The 17,636-nt window shown below is 50.8% G+C and overlaps 1 protein-coding gene across 1 annotated transcript in view; it reads left to right on the top strand.

The window, feature by feature from the left end:
- The first annotated feature begins 1,324 nt into the window (after positions 1-1,324).
- The window catches only part of TMED1 (transmembrane p24 trafficking protein 1), a 35,495-nt gene continuing 19,183 nt past the window's right edge, over positions 1,325-17,636 (top strand). The window contains exons 1-3 of the mRNA XM_040346456.1: positions 1,325-1,560; positions 5,276-5,373; positions 5,480-5,663. Of these exons, the coding sequence (XP_040202390.1) occupies positions 1,399-1,560; positions 5,276-5,373; positions 5,480-5,663 (444 nt within the window). The 5' untranslated portion in view covers positions 1,325-1,398. The remainder of the gene's footprint in view (positions 1,561-5,275; positions 5,374-5,479; positions 5,664-17,636) is intronic.

The following is a 17,636-nucleotide window of genomic DNA, read 5'->3' as shown; positions in this document are numbered from 1 at the left end:
GGAGATATTTCTTGCACCTATAGGTAAGGCTTATTCTAGGCTTACCCGTAGGTAAAAGTGGTCTATAAGGCCCCTTTCACACGGGACGGATCAGTAATGATCCGCCTCCGTATGCTCCGTTTGCTCAGCAGGGAATCGCTCCGTTGATCCCCGCTGAGCTGGCGGATGACAGGGCGGTCCCCGCACACTGTGCAGGGACTTCCCTGTCTTTTCTCCGCTCTCCCCTATGGGGGGATCGGATGATTGGCTGCTGGGGAAGAGCACCCAAACCTTGACTCCACTGCTGCCATCTACTGCACTGGAGTGGGAAGAACACCCCAGCGCAACAGAATGAGCCCACAGCACAGGCAAGCTGAGACAGAGACCCAATTTAATTTTTTTTACCAGATCAGAGTTTAACTACACTCTGATCCCCCTATAAATTTAAATAGCACCGGTACTTTGAAGTAACCAGGCGCTGCACACGTCACACTTTTTTTTTTTTTGCCGTAAATACTGCATAATCGTTATATTTATTTTTTTATGAATTGGGCTTAATTTACCACATACAATAATTTGCAAATGACTCACGTTTACCGCATGTTATCACATGCGGTAAACTTAGTGAATTGACCCCTAAGCCGCTACCTCACAATTACCAGCAGCGTTGTCAGCCTGCCATGCATGCGCCCTCAGCTGGCTTATTGGTATGCTAATCTGATCCCCCCTGATAACCCCCCCCCCCAATGACAAACTAAATGGAATGCTGACTGGTAATTGTGAAGCAGTGGCTTAGCGTTGTCAGCCTGCAACAGGAAGTGCTGTTACTGGCAGGATCTCCATGTATAACACTTTGCAACAGATTCACAGGAAATATATTTGCATAACATGTTGGATTCTCTGTGGCTGTGTGTTATGGCAATCATAAAGGATGGGGCAGTGATTAGAACACTTCCTTATCCAAAAATAAATATACATTTGAAGAGAGATCTACTCAATAATTGCTAAAGAATCCGTCATTGTTATTCCTCTTTTAGATTAGTACAGTAAAAAAGAAATAAAACATACACTATTATGGAAGCTGTCTCCAGCCGCCATCTTGTCGTAGCCTAGTCCCCGCCCCCCTGCAGACAGAGACGTCCCTGTGTTCAGGTGCGGTGTGTACACGGGTCAGGGTCTCTAGGTATTACTGGCCCCTCGACGCCCTCATTGGTCCAGATCAGCTTCTTGCCCTTTCAGGGAAAATGAAGGTGGGGCGGTGATTTGTACGCGTCCTCCAATGAACGCATGCTTACTGTAGGGACGCTCGCCAATGAGGCTTTGGGGTGAGGTGAGTGACAGTTGGTGGAGCCAGTTAGGAAGGGAAGTTGGCTGTTACGGAAGCGGCCTCGGTGTGTGAGCGCTGTCTTAGCCGCCTCTATGGCTCCCTTCGGCGGTGTGCTGTGGCTGTTATTGCCGGTGTTAGTGGCCGGGCTGGGACAACCCCAGGACTCGGAGCTGACCTTCCTTCTGCCGGCCGGGAGACAGGAGTGCTTCTATCAGACGGCGCTGTACAATGGCAGCATGGAGGTGGAGTACCAGGTGAGGGAGAGAATACACCCGGGGCAGGGAGTACCTTTGGGACAGCCGGGGACTCGGGGCTATGGTGACGAAGGGGACCCACACCTTTTAGTTCAAAGGTGGTTCTCACATTCAAGGTGGAGCACCTGTGACTGATGGGGGGGGGGGGGGCGGCCGCGACCCTCGTTTGAAGTTTTGGGGGGTGCCCCCCAAAACTTCAAATGAGGATTGTGGCAGCCCCCTTCAAACAAGGGTCGTGGCCTCCCCCCATAAACTTCAAATGAGGGTCGCGCCCCCCCCCCATAAACTTCAAACAAGGGTCGTGGCCCCCCCATGAACTTTAAAACGAGGGTCGAGGCCCCCCCATAAACTTCAAACGAGGGTCGTGGCCCCCCCATAAACTTCAAACGAGGGTCGTAGCCCCCCCCATAAACGTCAAACAAGGGTCGTGGCCCCCCCATAAACTTCAAACAAGGGTCGTGGCCCCCCCCATAAACTTCAAACGAGGGTCGTGGCCCCCCCCCATAAACTTCAAACGAGGGTTGCCCCCCCCCCCCATGAACTTCAAATGAGGGTCGCGGCCCCCCCATGAACTTCAAACGAGGGTCGCGGCCGCCCCCCATAAACTTCAAACGAGGGTCGTGCCCCCCCCCATAAACTTCAAACAAGGGTTCCCGGCGGCCCCCCATAAATTCAAACGAGGGTCGCGCCCCCCCCCCCATAAACTTCAAACGAGGGTCGCGACCGCTCCCTCAAAACTTCAAACGAGGGTCGCGGTTCCCCATTAAATTCAAGCAAGGGTTCCTGGCGGCCCCCCATAAATGTCAAGCGAGGGTTGCGCCCCCCCCATAAACGTCAAGCGAGGGTCAGCTGCGTGACCCTCGTTTGAAGAAGAGGGGAAGGAGGGCCGCCGTGTGACCCTAGTTTGGAGAATGGGGGGGGGACCGCCGTGTGACCCTAGTTTGGAGAATGGGGGGGGGACCGCCGTGTGACCCTAGTTTGGAGAATGGGGGGGGGACCGCCGTGTGACCCTAGTTTGGAGAATGGGGGGGGGGGACCGTCGTGTGACCCTAGTTTGGAGAATGGGGGGGGGGACCGTCGTGTGACCCTAGTTTGGAGAATGGGGGGGGACCGCCGTGTGACCCTAGTTTGGAGAATGGGGGGGGACCGCCATGTGACCCTGGTTTGGAGAATGGGGGGGGGGACCGCCGTGTGACCCTAGTTTGGAGAATGGGGGGGGACCGCCGTGTGACCCTAGTTTGGAGAATGGGGGGGGGACCGCCGTGTGACCCTAGTTTGGAGAATGGGGGGGGACCGCCATGTGACCCTGGTTTGGAGAATGGGGGGGCGACCGCCGTGTGACCCTAGTTTGGAGAATGGGGGGGGACCGCCGTGTGACCCTAGTTTGGAGAATGGGGGGGGACCGCCGTGTGACCCTAGTTTGGAGAATGGGGGGGGACCGTCGTGTGACCCTAGTTTGGAGAATGGGGGGGGACCGCTATGTGACCCTCGTTTGGAGAATTGGGGGGGGGGACCGCCGTGTGACCCTGGTTTGGAGAATAGGGGGGGGGGGGGGGACGACCGCCGTGTGACCCTAGTTTGGAGAATGGGGGGGGGGACCGGCGTGTGACCCTAGTTTGGAGAATGGGGGGGGGGACCGCCGTGTGACCCTAGTTTGGAGATTGGGGGGGGGGGACCGTCGTGTGACCCTAGTTTGGAGAATGGGGGGGGGGGACCGTCGTGTGACCCTAGTTTGGAGAATGGGGGGGGGGACCGCCGTGTGACCCTAGTTTGGAGAATGGGGGGGGGGACCGTCGTGTGACCCTAGTTTGGAGAATGGGGGGGGGGGACCGCCGTGTGACCCTAGTTTGGAGAATGGGGGGGGGGGGGGACCGCCGTGTGACCCTAGTTTGGAGAATGGGGGGGGGACCGTCGTGTGACCCTAGTTTGGAGAATGGGGGGGGGGGACCGTCGTGTGACCCTAGTTTGGATAATTGGGGGGGGGGGGAAGACGACCGCCGTGTGACCCTAGTTTGGAGAAGGGGGGGGGGGGGGACCGTCGTGTGACCCTAGTTTGGAGAATGGGGGGGGACCGTCGTGTGACCCTAGTTTGGAGAATGGGGGGGGGACCGTCGTGTGACCCTAGTTTGGAGAATGGGGGGGGGGGACCGTCGTGTGACCCTAGTTTGGAGAATGGGGGGGGGGGGGGGACCGCCGTGTGACCCTAGTTTGGAGAATTGGGGGGGGGGGGACGACCGCCGTGTGACCCTAGTTTGGAGAATTGGGGGGGGACCGCCGTGTGACCCTGTCCTCTTCCTGCCAAAAGTTCAGCATTATTAAAAAATATATATATATATATATATATATATATATATATATATATATATATATATATATTTTTTTTTTTATAGCTAAACTGTGGATGGGGGAATCCTCATTGCTTTGTTATTGTATTCTGACCATGGGACTCCCCTGCTGTTAGAATACACAGATCAGCGCTGCAGCCCATTGGCTCACGCTGGCTCAGCCCATTGACTTATCTTTGGATCACAAGCTGATCCAAGCAAAATTTTCTAGCAAGCAGGTTTGTGAGAATCTGTTTTAAGAAAATCTATTTTTAATGAACATGAATGGCCGTACATGAATGGAATGTTGGATCAATGTGTGGCCATCTTGGGTATGTATCTAGTAAGGGTTTGAAGATCCAGCATGCATGTTTGTTGTCGGTGAAGCTGCAGGATGAGGATAACCACTTGAAAATAAAGCTTGGCAAGGACAGCTCTCCATATTTCCGCTATGATGGTCCCTGTTAGCACATTGGGTAGTATTTATTAGACATGTGCACTGCCAAAAAATTTGTTTGTTATTTTCTTTTTTTTTTTTTTTTCGTAAATTTGGGAAATTTCGAATTTGACATTTTTCAAATTTTTTACTTTTCGAATTTTCGAAATTTCATATTTCTAATTTTTTAATTTTCCAGTTTTCGAATTTTCCAGTTTTCGAATTTTCCAGTTTTCGAATTTTCCAGTTTTCGAATTTTCCAGTTTTCGAATTTTCCAGTTTTCGAATTTTCCAGTTTTCGAATTTTCCAGTTTTCGAATTTTCCAGTTTTCGAATTTTCCAGTTTTCGAATTTTCCAGTTTTCGAATTTTCCAGTTTTCGAATTTTTCCATTTTCGAAATTTCGTATATCGAATTTTTCAGTTTTCTAATTTTTTGAATTTTTCATTTTTCGAAATTTCGAAATACGAAAATTCGAAAATGAAAATGTCAAAAATAGAAAAATTATAATTTTTCGAATTTTTCAGTTTTCGAAGTTTCGAAATTCGAAAATTGAAATATGCCAAATTCCAAAATTCAAAATTTGAAAAATTCGAAATCTGAAAAAATCGATTTTCGAATTTTTAAAATTTCTGAAATACGAAAATATTCGGATTTCAATTTTCGAATTTCGAATTTTTCAATTTTCGAATTCGGAATTTCGAAAATCCGAAATTTTTTCGTATTTCCGAAATTCGTAAATACGGAAATAAAAAAAAATTGGAAATGCGAAAATTCGTAAATACGAATTTTTGGAAATACGTAAATTAGAATTTTCGGAAGTCCGAAAATTCGTAAATAAAAATTTACGAATTTTCGTAAAAAAACGAATTAGAAACAAAACGAATTGCACATGTCTAGTATTTATGCTCCATTTATAATTGACGATTTCCTTGTCTCCTTGCTGCCCCCTGCAGGTTATCGGTGGAGCCGGGTTGGATGTGGACTTCTCGGTCACCACCCCTTCAGGGGTCTTGCTGATCAATGAGCATAGGAGATCAGACGGGGTCCACACGTGAGTAGATGATTCTCTGTGCTGCCCTTTAGTTTCCCTGTGCGCTCCGTGTCACTGACCTTTGGCCTGAACTGATTTCTCTCTCCGTCTCTCTTGTTGGGAGCAGCGTGGAGCCCACAGAAGCCGGAGATTACATGATCTGCTTCGACAACTCCTTCAGCACCATTTCTGAGAAGCTGGTGTTTTTTGAGATCATATTTGACAGTCAGCAGGGTGACGACGAGCCGGACAGCTGGGCCGATATCGTGGAACCTGACGAGCTTCTGGATATAAAGATGGAGGACATCAAGGTACATCTGAGGGGGGGTTCTCATATTATATTTGTTTCTCTTTCGTTCATAGACGGACACAGCCTTCATTGACCTTAGGGTTATGCTTCTTCCTACCAGGAGATTTAGGCAGAATTCTACAGCACTTAAGGTGTTAAAAACTTTCCTTCATGCCGCTCCTCCCAGGGGGCGTGGCTCCCCCAGGCATAACCCACACCCTGCTCCAGCAGCTTCAGTTTGTTTCTGCCTAACCGACAGGAGAGTCGGGCTCTCTCTGGAGTCCTGGACTCTGGAGTTTTTCTTGCAATTTTCTTGCAATTTTTTCTCGCTTTTTATTATTTTGTTCCTGCATTTTTGAATCCTGCGATTCTTCTATCAACAGCCGACTGGGTGACAGGCTGGGTCCTCGGCCCTTGTAGTCCCCCCAGGTTCGGCCTTCGAGCGTGTGCCGGCCCTTAGCTCAGCTTTGGGACGTCCACGACAGGCCCCGTTGCTCCAGGGGCGGCCGGGGAACTTCGGTTCTAGGGCACACATATGACCGGTCTTTATGGCCTTGTCACAGTGTGTCTGGCCGACAGCCATGCCGTTTAGCGGACGTTGGTTCTCTCTGGGATACCTCCAGCCGGTAGTCGCAGGACAGGTAAGTAGTGACCCTTGCTCAGGTAAGTCTGACTGAAATTTCCCCTGGGAGGTCGACTGAGGGTTCGCCCTGCTTTCCTCTCTCCCTTATTCCTCTCCTTCCTTCCCTTTTGGGTAGCGGCTGTGAGGGTTTTTTTTTTTCTGGGGTCTCTTTATTATCACCGGGGCCTGTGTGTTAGCTGGGGCTGTGTGTGTTCACTGCAGGGGGCTGTAGTGTTCTCTGCGGGACTTATGTGCTGTTTTGCTGTGGCTGCTGGCTGTCTGTTCTTTAAAAAAAAAAATATATATTTGAAAAGTGCGCCACAGCCGCCATTTTGCCGTAGTCGCGCCTTGTGTATCTCGGCGGCCATTTTCGTGTGGTCCTTGGCCGTTTTAGCGCTCGGAGAGACCGCGAATCTCTCCGTGGGGACTGTCAGCAGCGCAGCCGGCTTCTCAGCACATCATCAGGCTCCTCTCAGCGCGATGCACCAGGCGGGGTGGTGAGTTCCCTGGGGGCCCTCATGCTCAGAACTAGAGCTGGAACAGCCGGGAGGTGACCGTGGGTGGTTCTCTGCTTAGCAGTTTGGGTAACTCGGTGGTGGGATGCCCTGGAGCCTGTACTAGGTACTATCCTCCCCACTAAGGCCTGAGTTAACCCTTGATGCCCCTCCCCCTGCCACTTCTGTTGAGGGAGTGTTATTTCTGAAGCAGCTAGTGCCTGGTTGGGGGGTAAAAAAGCGCCCCCTCCCTGAGCCTGCTTCGGGGGATGCCGCTGACATTAGACTATGCCCGGCTATTGCGTCTGGCTCTGGTTCTGTGGTGTCAGTGGATGCGGGCTATAAAACCCACGCGACCAAGGAATTTGTTGGAGCTCTTATTTTCTGCGGTTAGAGCTTATAGCTCAGTAACTAGACGGTTTGTGGTTTTGGCGGAGGTACCAGATGTACCGGTCCCTTTTGGGTTCCGCAAACCGCAGCGCACTGCAACTGTGTTCCTTATTTGGACTTTTTATGTTACACCGCAGTGTATATATATATATATATATATATATATATATATATATATATATATGTATATATATATATGTGTATATATATATATATATTTTATTTTTTTTGCAGTCCCTGAATGCTTTGCGACCCCTTTGTAAGTAGGTGGGTCTCTCCTCCTGTGGACCCTCCAGTGTCCGGATGGAGCAAAGCCGCCACGTTGCCCGTGGCAGGGGCTCCTGCCTGTGGGGACCCCGCTGAGACCGGTCTTGACGCGGTCTCTGGTGTCACAGACTCTGACTGGTGCTGCTGAGCCCTGTAAGGACCTAGCTGAACGTTTGGTTCAGGGTCTGTAGTTCGTCTGTGAGTCAGTCCTGGATGCGCTTCCCTTGCTTTCCAGGGCCTCCGCCTCTGTGGGGGTGTTTGCGCCGCCTCGTGTGGCTTACATGCTGGTCTTCGGACCGATCCTCAAAGGGTCCTTGGTGGACTCACCCCTTTAGGGGTGGGCGGCTTTTTGGGCCTCCCGGGTTGACACCCCTAGGGATGCCACGGGTGGTAAGAGCACGCTGCTTCCTCTGCTAGGAAGGGCAAGGAGCCTCGCCGTCGGCAAATGCCCTCCTCTCCCGAGCGGTTCGTGCGCCCAGCACGGTGGGTATTCTGCAGGGTGCTAAGGCCCCCGCTGCGGGGCTGTGACGCGCCTGGCACCACGTGCCTTTCGGGCCTGCGGACGGTATTGCTTCCGCATGTAGGTCTGCCCCCGCCCGTGTCGGGTGGGGGGCTGGCTTTGTGATTTTGCGGCTCGGTTGAGGCCTCTTCTTTCCGACTGTTGGCTTTGCAAAGTTGTTTTCTCGCAGTGCAAGATAGATTTTCTCTCTTGGCTACAGATTTTTTCCCTCCATCCTCTGGCTTCCTCCGGTTCGCCGGTTGGTTCTGTCCAGGATCTTCTGATTGGGGGAGTGATGGTGCCAGTTCCCTCGATGGAACGGTCTCAGGGGTAATACTCCAATCTGTTGGTAATCCCCATGGTGGACAGGGTCCGTCCAATCCTGGGCCTCAGGGCCCTCGTTTGTTTTTTTGTAAAGTACAAAATTTCAGGATGGGAATTTTTTTCTGGCGTCCTTGGATGTCATGAACGCATACCTGCATGTTCCCATATGCTCTAAGCACCAGACATTCTGGGCTTTGCGGTCAGGGAGGACCTTTTACTTTTTGTGGCCCTCCCGCTCGACTTGGTGTCGACACCACAGGTTTTTACCGGGGTGCTCGTCCCGATACTGGCCCGGCTGTGTCAGCGGGGGTTTATCGTGGGATGTCTGGACGACATTCTCCTACGAGCTTCTGAGAACTCTGCATTTGTGGAGCCGTGTCTATCACGTGTCAGACTCTCCAGGTAGTTTGGCTGGCTTCTGTTTTTGTCCAGAAGTCAGTGTTGGTCCCGTCTGGGACTGGAATTCCTGAGACTAGTCCTGGATTCTGCCGGGGCGGGAGTTTTTGTTCTCCTAACGGAAAAATTTAAGACTCTGCAATCTGCTGGGCAGCAGTTGTCGACCGAGTGGTGGTCATCTCCGCGATTCTGCTTGAGGGTTCTGGATCTGACGGTGGCCTCTTTCGAGGCGGTTCCGTATGCCCAATTCCACGCCAGGGTGCTACAGGAGGACCTGTTGTCACGTGGGGACTAGCTTCCGTCATCTCTGGATTACCAGGTTCGGATGAGTCATCTAGTCTCTGGTGTGGTGGCTGATGTTTTCCGGTGCTTCGGGCCGGGAAGTCGTTTCGGCCAAGCCACTGGACAGTGGTCACGACGGATGCCAGCCTCTCCGGTTGTGGGAGGGGTTTTTGGGGCACCCAGTCAGCCCTGGGGTGCTGGACTCAGGTGGCGACCCACCTACCAATCGTTGTTCTGAATCGAGCTTTGCCTTGCCTGGTGGTCCCTGGATCTACAGGGCCGACCATTCGGGACCCTGTCCGTCAACGCTGTGGCGTACGTCGACCATCAGGGAGGCACACAGAGCTCTGTTGCAGCGACGAGGGTCGCGCACATCCTTCGGTGGGCCGAAGGGTCCGTTCCGGCTCTATCGGCCGTGTACATTCCGGGAGTACGGAATTGGCAAGCCGACTCTTAAGTCGGACTGTGCTAGACCACGGAGAGTGGTCTCTCCACCCGTAGGGGTTTTTTCAGTATCTGTGCCGAAAGTGGGGCACTCCAGGCGTGGTCCTTCTAGTGTCCCGCCTCGACCGGAAGGTGCCATGTTTTTGGCCAGGTCACGGGACCAGTGGGCTGACGTGTCAGGCGCGTTGGTGGCTCCTTGGGGTCGCTATCGCCTGCTTTACACCTTCCCTCCTCTGTAGCTTCTTCCTCGCATGCTGCGCAGAGTGGAAGCCGAGGGTATTTATCAATCCGGATTGCCCCAGATTGGCCACATTGCTCCTGGTACGCGGACCTGGTGCGTCTGGTGGCTGACTCCCCCTAGCATTTTCCCCTGGGGGTTGATCTTCTGTTTCAGGGTCCGATCTTCCACCCTGTTTTTACAGCCACTGGCTTAGCGACTTGGCTGTTGAGAGCCTAGGGCTGAAGGCCCGAGGCCTATTGGGCTCGGTGGTCTCGACCGTGCTGCTGGCACGGTAGTCTACCTCACGTAGGATTTACATCATACGTGGAGGGCCTGCATCTCTGATGAGGAGATGAAATGGTACGTACGTACGTACGTGGTATCCAGGATTCTGCTGTTTTTTACAGCGGGGAGTGGATCAGGCTCTCGCCTTACGTACAGTTGGGAGTCAGTTTTCTGCTCTGGCTGTTACTTTCAATGAGCCTTGGCGTCGCACTCCTTGGTGCTTACGTCTGTTCTGGGGGTCTGGCATATGGCCCCTCCACTACCCCCATGGGACTTGTATTTAGTCCTTTTGGTTCTTCTGGATGCTCCCTTTGTGGACATTCGGGAGGTTTTTTGTTGACTGTCACGGGACAGGAGCAGGTTTAGCTCAAGTGCTTGAGTACCTGCCCTTCAGGCATTTGACTCTGGGTTCAGGCCCAGGAAGGTCTGCGTTGTCACGTGGCCGTGGCTCGTCGTGGGCATTTCCACTGTGATTTTTTCTGGTAGCAATTACCTCGATCAGACGAGTGTTTGTCTGAACTGGAGGCCTTGTCTTGCAAGGCTCCCTGCTTGGTCATCCATAAGGATGAGGTGGTGCTGCGGCGCAGCCGTCTTTTCTCCCCAAGGTGGTTTCAGCTTTTCACGTTGGTGTGGACATTGTTCTTCCATCCTTATGTCCTTGGCCAAAATGGAGGGAGGTGGCCACTTTTACATCCTCTGGATGCGATTCGGGCCCTACAAATGTACTTCTCTGCTACGATTCCGTTCCGGAAGTCGGTCTCACTGTTCGTGTCGCTGGCTGGTTCTACCAGGGGGCCTGGTAGTCTCGTTGGCCACCTTTTTCCGGGGTGAATCCGACGGATTGTGCTTCAGGCCTTTGCCCTGAAGGGGCGGGCGCCTCCCTTTTGGGTTACGGCGCATTCGACCAGGGCGATCGGGGCCTCTTGGGCTTTCTGGCATCATGCCTCTGTGTTACAGGGGTGTATGGCAGCGACCTGGTCGTCGGTCCACACTTTTTCGAAGTCTTACAAGGTGGATGTGAGTGCATCTTCTGATGCCTCCTTCGGCCGCAGGGTGTTACAGGCGGCAGTTTACGGTTGGAGTTCCTCCATTGAGTAACTCCGGTTTTGTTTGGGGTGTAACCTGTTTTTGCTGTGTTATTTTCCCACCCCTCGATTTTTTTTGACACTGCTTGGGGACGTCCCTAAGGTCAATGAAGGCTGTGTCCGTCTATGAACGAAAGAGAAAAAAGGATTTTTGTACTCACCGTAAAATCCATTTCTCTGAGTTCATAGACGGACACAGCACCCACCCCTCCTTGGTTTGTACTGCTTGTTACGAACTGAAGCTGCTAGAGCAGAGTGGGGGTTATGCCTGGGGGAGCCACGCCCCCTGGGAGGAGCGGCATGAAGGAAAGTTTTTAACACCTTAAGTGCTGTAGAATTCTGCCTAAATCTCCTGGTAGGAAGAAGCATAACCCTAAGGTCAATGAAGGCTGTGCCCGTCTATGAACTCAGAGAAATGGATTTTACGGTGAGTACAAAAATCCTTTTTTTTTCCCTTCTCATTCACAATTGTCAAAACTCTCAGCATATAGTTGGGGCAGTTATAAGCGAGCCATATACTATACGATCTGATTCTACAGAATAGGGCCGGGGGGGGGGGGGGGGGGCGGGGTCCTCCGAGTCTCCCTTGCTTCCCCTGCACTGTAAGGGCTAAATGCATGTTTTGTGGATATAGAACAGAATCTCACATTTTGTTGCTTTGCAGCCTGAAATGAAGACCCACACAGTTTTTGTTTTATCCAGCTGTATTTACTCAGCGCAACTTATGATATCCAAGTGAAAGATATAACGCCAACATGTCAGGAAAAAAATAAATAAAACAATTTACTGAGTTGGAAAAAGGATCACCCTCTTGTCTCAGTATTTTGTTGAACCACCTTTTTGCTTTAATTACAGCTTTTAATCCAAGGGTCTCAAACTGGCAGCTCCACAGCTGCTGCGAAAGTCCCACAAGGCATTGCAAGGCTGACAGTTACAAGCATGTCTAGCAGAGACATGATGGGACTTGTAATTTCGCAACAGCTGTTGGGCTGCCAGTTTGAGACCCCTGCTTTAGTCCATTGGGATAGGTCTCTACCAACTTTGCACATCTAGACATTGCAATATTTTACCCACTGCTCAAGTTCAGTTACCGTATTTATCTTGCTATAACGCGCCCCGGCGTATAGCGCGCACCCCCGAACTTGAAGGAAAATTCCTGGGGGGAAAAAAAAAAAAATACTTAGTTTGGATGCCCCTCGTCGGTGTCTTTCCCGTTGTCCATCGCATCCTGCCCGGCGGCCTCGTCCGGTCCGGCGTCCTTCTGCGGCCATCCATTGGGATATGTCTTGTGAAGCATATGCTTCAGTGTAATCCTCCCTGCTTGTTTAAGGCTGTTAATGGTATTTACCCTTCTGCAGCCAGTCCTGTTTCAAATGTTAATTGCTCTAGTGTGTTGTGTGGAAAAGCCCTGTGTTTACTGGTTACTGTGATTAGATAAGTGGCTCATGTTAATTATGCTGATTGCTTCATTGTGGTAATTATCTCTCTATATGCGGGATCGAGCTGTCTAGTTAATGTATTCAGTACAACTAGTAATTAGCGTCACTGATCTCATTGTCTAAAGAAATGTGTCTGATCAGGTTAAACATAGCGGAGCCGAACCGGCTAGATACTGATTAGTTCAAAGAAATATCCTTATTTCAAAGGATCTGTATTGAACACCCCCCACTGTGTGAGGGGGGGCGGAGATTGTCATTGTAACAGTTGTAACCACATATAAGCTCTGTGTTATACCATTAAAAGTCTGTGTTGTTCCAGCATTAAGCTTGTCTCATGTGTGGCTATTTGGGGCGATTCCATGGACTCCTACTTGTGGAGTATTGGGTGATTTTCGTTATGGGAAGAAGGGACTGTTTGACGGGGATATCATACCAATACCGTCACAGGTCTCTACCAACTTTGCACATCTAGACATTGCAATATTTTACCCACTGCTCAAGTTCAGTTACCGTATAGCGCGCACCCCCGAACTTGAAGGAAAATTCCTGGGGGAAAAAAAAAAAAAAATACTTGGTTTGGATGCCCCTCGTCGGTGTCTTTCCCGTTGTCCATCGCGTCCTGCCCGGCAGCCTCGTCCGGTCCGGCGTCCTTCTGCGGCCATCGTGGTGTCCTCCCTGCTCGATCCCCCGCGCTGTGTTTGAACCACTGCACCGGCATATACCGAGCGCAGTACACTCGGGTATAGTCGGGCAGGCTCGGCTCCTCTCGCGTAAAGGACGCACAGGACATGACCACGAGAGGAGCCGAGCCTGCCCGACTATACCTGAGTGTACTGCACTCGGTATATGCCGGCGCAGTGGTTCAAACACAGCGCGGGTATCGGCGTATATCGCGCACCCACGATTTTGCCCTAATTTTCAGGGCAAAAAAGTGCGCGGTATACGCCAATAAATTGATAATGACCATTTGTGGGCTGTAGTTTTCAAGTCATTCCACAGATTTTCAATGGGGTTTAAGTCTTGGCTCTGACTAGGCCATGCAAGGACATTCACCCTTTTCTCCTTCAACCACTCCGTGGTGATTTTTGCTGTGTGCTTTGGGTCATGTTGGAAGGTAAACCTTCTTCTCATTGACAACTTTCTGGCAGAGCGTAGCAGATTTCCCTCAACAATTTGATTGTATTTTGTCCCATCCATTTTCCTTCTATCCTGACAAGTGCTCCAGTCTGTGCTGCAGAGAAACACCCCCATAACAGGATATTGCCACCTCCATGCTTTACTGTAGGGATGGTGCTATTTGGATGGTGAGTTTTATTGGATTTCCACCAGACATATTGGGCCAAATTCCCAAAAACGTAGCCTAACTTAACTTTCAGCAGTTAAGTTACACAGGCGTTAGGTAGAAATTTAAGTGCCCGATCTTCAAAGCACTTACCTAGAAATTACACGCCGTGTAACTTAAGTGCCTCCGTCGCAAGGCGGTCCTCCTCTCCGGGGGGGGCGATTACAATTTAAATGAGGCGCGCTCCCGCGCCGGCCGTACTGCGCATGCGTGTGACGTAATTTTCCCGACGTGCAGCGCGCGAAAGTAATTTACGCCGGGCTTTGTGGATTGCGACGGGACAAAGTTGCGACGGTGTGAAAAAAAAAATACGCGCCGGGAAAAAAAAATCAAAATTAAAAAAAAAATCGCGCCGATCGAAAAAAAGCTCTGGTTTTACATGGTGTACTAACTTTCCACATTGTAAAACCAGCCCTAATTTTGCGCAAGCAAATCGGAACTTACGCAGAAACCACAATGCTTAAAAGCTTTGTGGATCTGCTTAAGTCCTCATTTGCATACGCAAAGCGGCATTTCAATGAGAAATGCCCCCAGCGGCGGATGCGGTACTGCATCCTAAGATCTGACCGTGTAAGTGTCTTGCACATGTCAGATCTTCTGCCTAACTTTGGAAAAATCCTTTTGAGGATCGTTTCCAAAGTTAGGCACAGAGATAGGCAGGCTGAACAGCAGTTCCGCCTGCGTATCCCTTTTGAAGATTTGGCCCATTGTTTGCTGTTGAGGCCAAATAATAAAATTGTATTCTCATCTGACCATAACACTTTTTTCATGTGGCCTCAGAATCTTCGAGGTGCATTTTGGCAAAGCTCAGTTGGGACTTCATGTGGCCTTTCTTGAGGAGTGGCTTTTTCTTGCAACCCTCCAATACAATCCACATTTGTGGAGAATTTATGATATTGTTGTCACATGCACACAATGACCACTCTGTGAAAAAACATTTTCCGAAGGCGTCTTCCAGGACAGCCCTTGAGAGATGGAGCTCCTCCCTGGACAGGAAACACATCACCCCCAGCTCTTTAAAAGGCGGTCCCTCAGGCATCTGTTCTGTTTTATGTGTTTCCTCAGAACGGAGGAGACATGTCACTGAGGAACCGTCTTTTCAGAGAGGGATGGATCCGGGAGAGTGTCCATCTCTAAAGGGCGGGGGAAGACAGCTGGGCTGGTTGTTCCCTCACCTGGTAATCCTCTCCGTTTTTGGGCCACGGGTTCCCTCCGCATGCGTTTGGAGTTCCCCGTTCTTCCTTCCCTCCGGTGCCCGGCGAGGGAGTGGGCAGTGATGGCGTGCATGGGCGGCGGCGTCTGGCGGCGGGAGAATCTTCCTTGCGGTGGACGCCGTGACCCGGAAGTCGCTGGGCGTAACCTCCAGGCCGGAATGCGCGTCATCACTGTGCGCCGGAAGCTCAGGTTCCGGTTTCTGGCGCGGGGTTTGAAGAAGGCCGAGTCGGCGCATTCATAAGGCAGCAAGCGTGGGCTGTACTCTGCCTATTCACCGAGCAGCATGGACGCTGCACACGCTCCAGGGGAGTCTGGCGCCGGCTTCTTCACAGGTAGGCTGGCTGTGCCAGAACCTTATGCCTGTGTTTTTCACCTGTGTAGGGGAGCTAGATAGGTTGTATTCCTATGTATAGCTCAGTGGGCACCTTAGAACAGGGGAGGAGGGGGCACTTGTTATGTATTTACTAAGAGTCCCTCTCTCTCTCTCTCTCTCTCTCTTTTTCCTGTCAGAAAGAATCAAAGGATACTAAAACCCCTTCTAGAGACAAAAAGAAATGTGCCACATGTAATTCAAGGCTTGCTTCTGGCTATACCAAAAGCTTATGTGGTCCCTGTATTACTACTGTTGTGAATAGCGAAGAGGATTCCCCGCTCAACAAATTTCTGGGTTCTTTTAAGGATGAAATGCAAGCAACTTTTCAGTCTTTTAGAAAACTAATTGCTGACACACAGATTGCAGGTTCAGCTGCTAAACAGCAGGAGGTGCCCACCTCTCCAATTCTGGTAGCATCAGGAACAGGTGATCCTGTAGAGAATGAGGAGATTTCCCTTGATAATTCTGATGCAGATTCTTCCCAGGGAGATTCTGGGCAAGAAAATGTTCAAAATGACTCCCACACCCCTACTAGATTCAAACTCTCCCAGGAACAGGTAGATGAACTAATTGGGGCTATTCATGAGACATTGGAGTTGAAGGAGGACTTCGCTTTCACGTCATGATAAAATGTATCAGGGGTTAAGCAGGAAAAAACAGAAGGTTTTTCCAGTGCACAAAATAGTTTCAGACTTGGTCCTGAAAGAATGGGAGGAACCTGACAAAAGGCCCTTCTTTTCAGGTGGTTTAAAAAGGATGATGAGGACCCTGCTGCGGTCTGGAATCAATCTCCAAAACTTGATGCCCCACTAGCAAAGGTTTCTAAACACTCAGATCTCGTGTTCGAGGACATGGGACATTTAGCGGATCCCATGGATAAAAGAGGGGATGTTATCCTCAAGAGATCCTGGGACACGGCCATGGCTAACCTTAAGCCAGCATTAGCAACCACGTGTGTAGCACGTAATTTAGAGTTTTGGCTCAAACAATTGCAGGAACACCTGACAGCAGGTACGTCTAGAGAAGAGCTGTTAAAATCCTTTCCCATGCTGTTTAAAGCTGTGGGCTTTATTGCCGATGCCTCAGCAGAATCGGTAAAGCTTTCAGCCAGGGCAGCTTCTCTATCAGTGGCTGCGAGGAGAACTCTTTGGCTCAAAACCTGGCCGGGAGACACTGCTCTAAGTTACGCCTTTGCAGCGTTCCTTTTTCAGGAAATTTTTTGTTTGGCACTCGCTAGATGAAGCGTTAGAACGCACTGCGGATAAAAAGAAGACTTTCTCTTTCGTTCATAGACGGACACAGCATCCTTTGACCTTGGGTTATGCTTCTTCCTACCAGGAGATTTAGGCAGAATTCTACAGCACTTAAGGTGTTAAAAACTTTCCTTCATGCCGCTCTCCCAGGGGGCGTGGCTCCCCCAGGCATAACCCCCACTCTGCTTTAGCAGCCTCAGTTTGTTTCTGCCTAACCGTCAGGAGAGTCAGGCTCTCTCTGGAGTCCTGGACTCTGGAGTTTTTTCTTGCAAATTTTTTTGCATTTTGCGAGTTTTTTCCTCGCTTTTTTATTTTATTTTTATTTTTGAATCCTGCGATTCTTCTATCAACAGCCGACTGGGTGACAGGCTGGGTCCTCGACCCTTGTAGTCCCCCCAGGTTCGGCCTTCGAGCGTGTGCCGGCCCTCAGCTCCGCTTTGGGACGTCCACGACAGGCCCCATTGCTCCAGGGGCGGCCGGGGAACTTCGGTTCTAGGGCACACATATGACCGGTCTCTATGGCCTTGTCACAGTGTGTCTGGCTGACAACCATGCCGTTTGCGGACGTTGGTTCTGTCTGGGATACCTCCAGCCGGGTAGTCGCAGGACAGGTAAGTAGTGGCCCCTTACTCAGGTAAGTGGTCTGGCTGGAATGTTTTCCCTTGGGAGGTCGACTGAGGGTTTTTCCCTGCTTTCCTCTCTCCCTTATTCCTCTCCCTCCTTCCCCTTTGGGTGACGGCTGTGCAGGGGTTTTTTTTTTTTTTTTTTTTTTTTCTCTGGGGTTCATTTTTCACTCGTGGTATGGCTGGGGCTGTTCTGTGTCACTGCAGGGGACTGTGGTGGACATTCTGGGCATTTTTGTGTGTGCTGTGTGCTGTTTTGGTGTACTGTCATTTTTGGGTACACTGTCTTTTTAAACTGCGCAACGGCGGCCATTTTGCCGGAGCCGCGCTTGTAGTATTCGGCGGCCATTTTCTTGTGGCCGGCGCCGTTTTCAGCACTAGTTCGGCCTCTAGTGGCCGTTTCGGCAGGGAAAAAAGACCGTGAATCATCTGAGGGGACAGA

Source organism: Rana temporaria, chromosome 3 (genome assembly GCF_905171775.1).
Source record: "Rana temporaria chromosome 3, aRanTem1.1, whole genome shotgun sequence".
NCBI lineage: Eukaryota > Metazoa > Chordata > Amphibia > Anura > Ranidae > Rana > Rana temporaria.
Note: the sequence above shows the minus strand (reverse complement) of the source record. Positions and strands in the feature narration are given on the sequence as shown.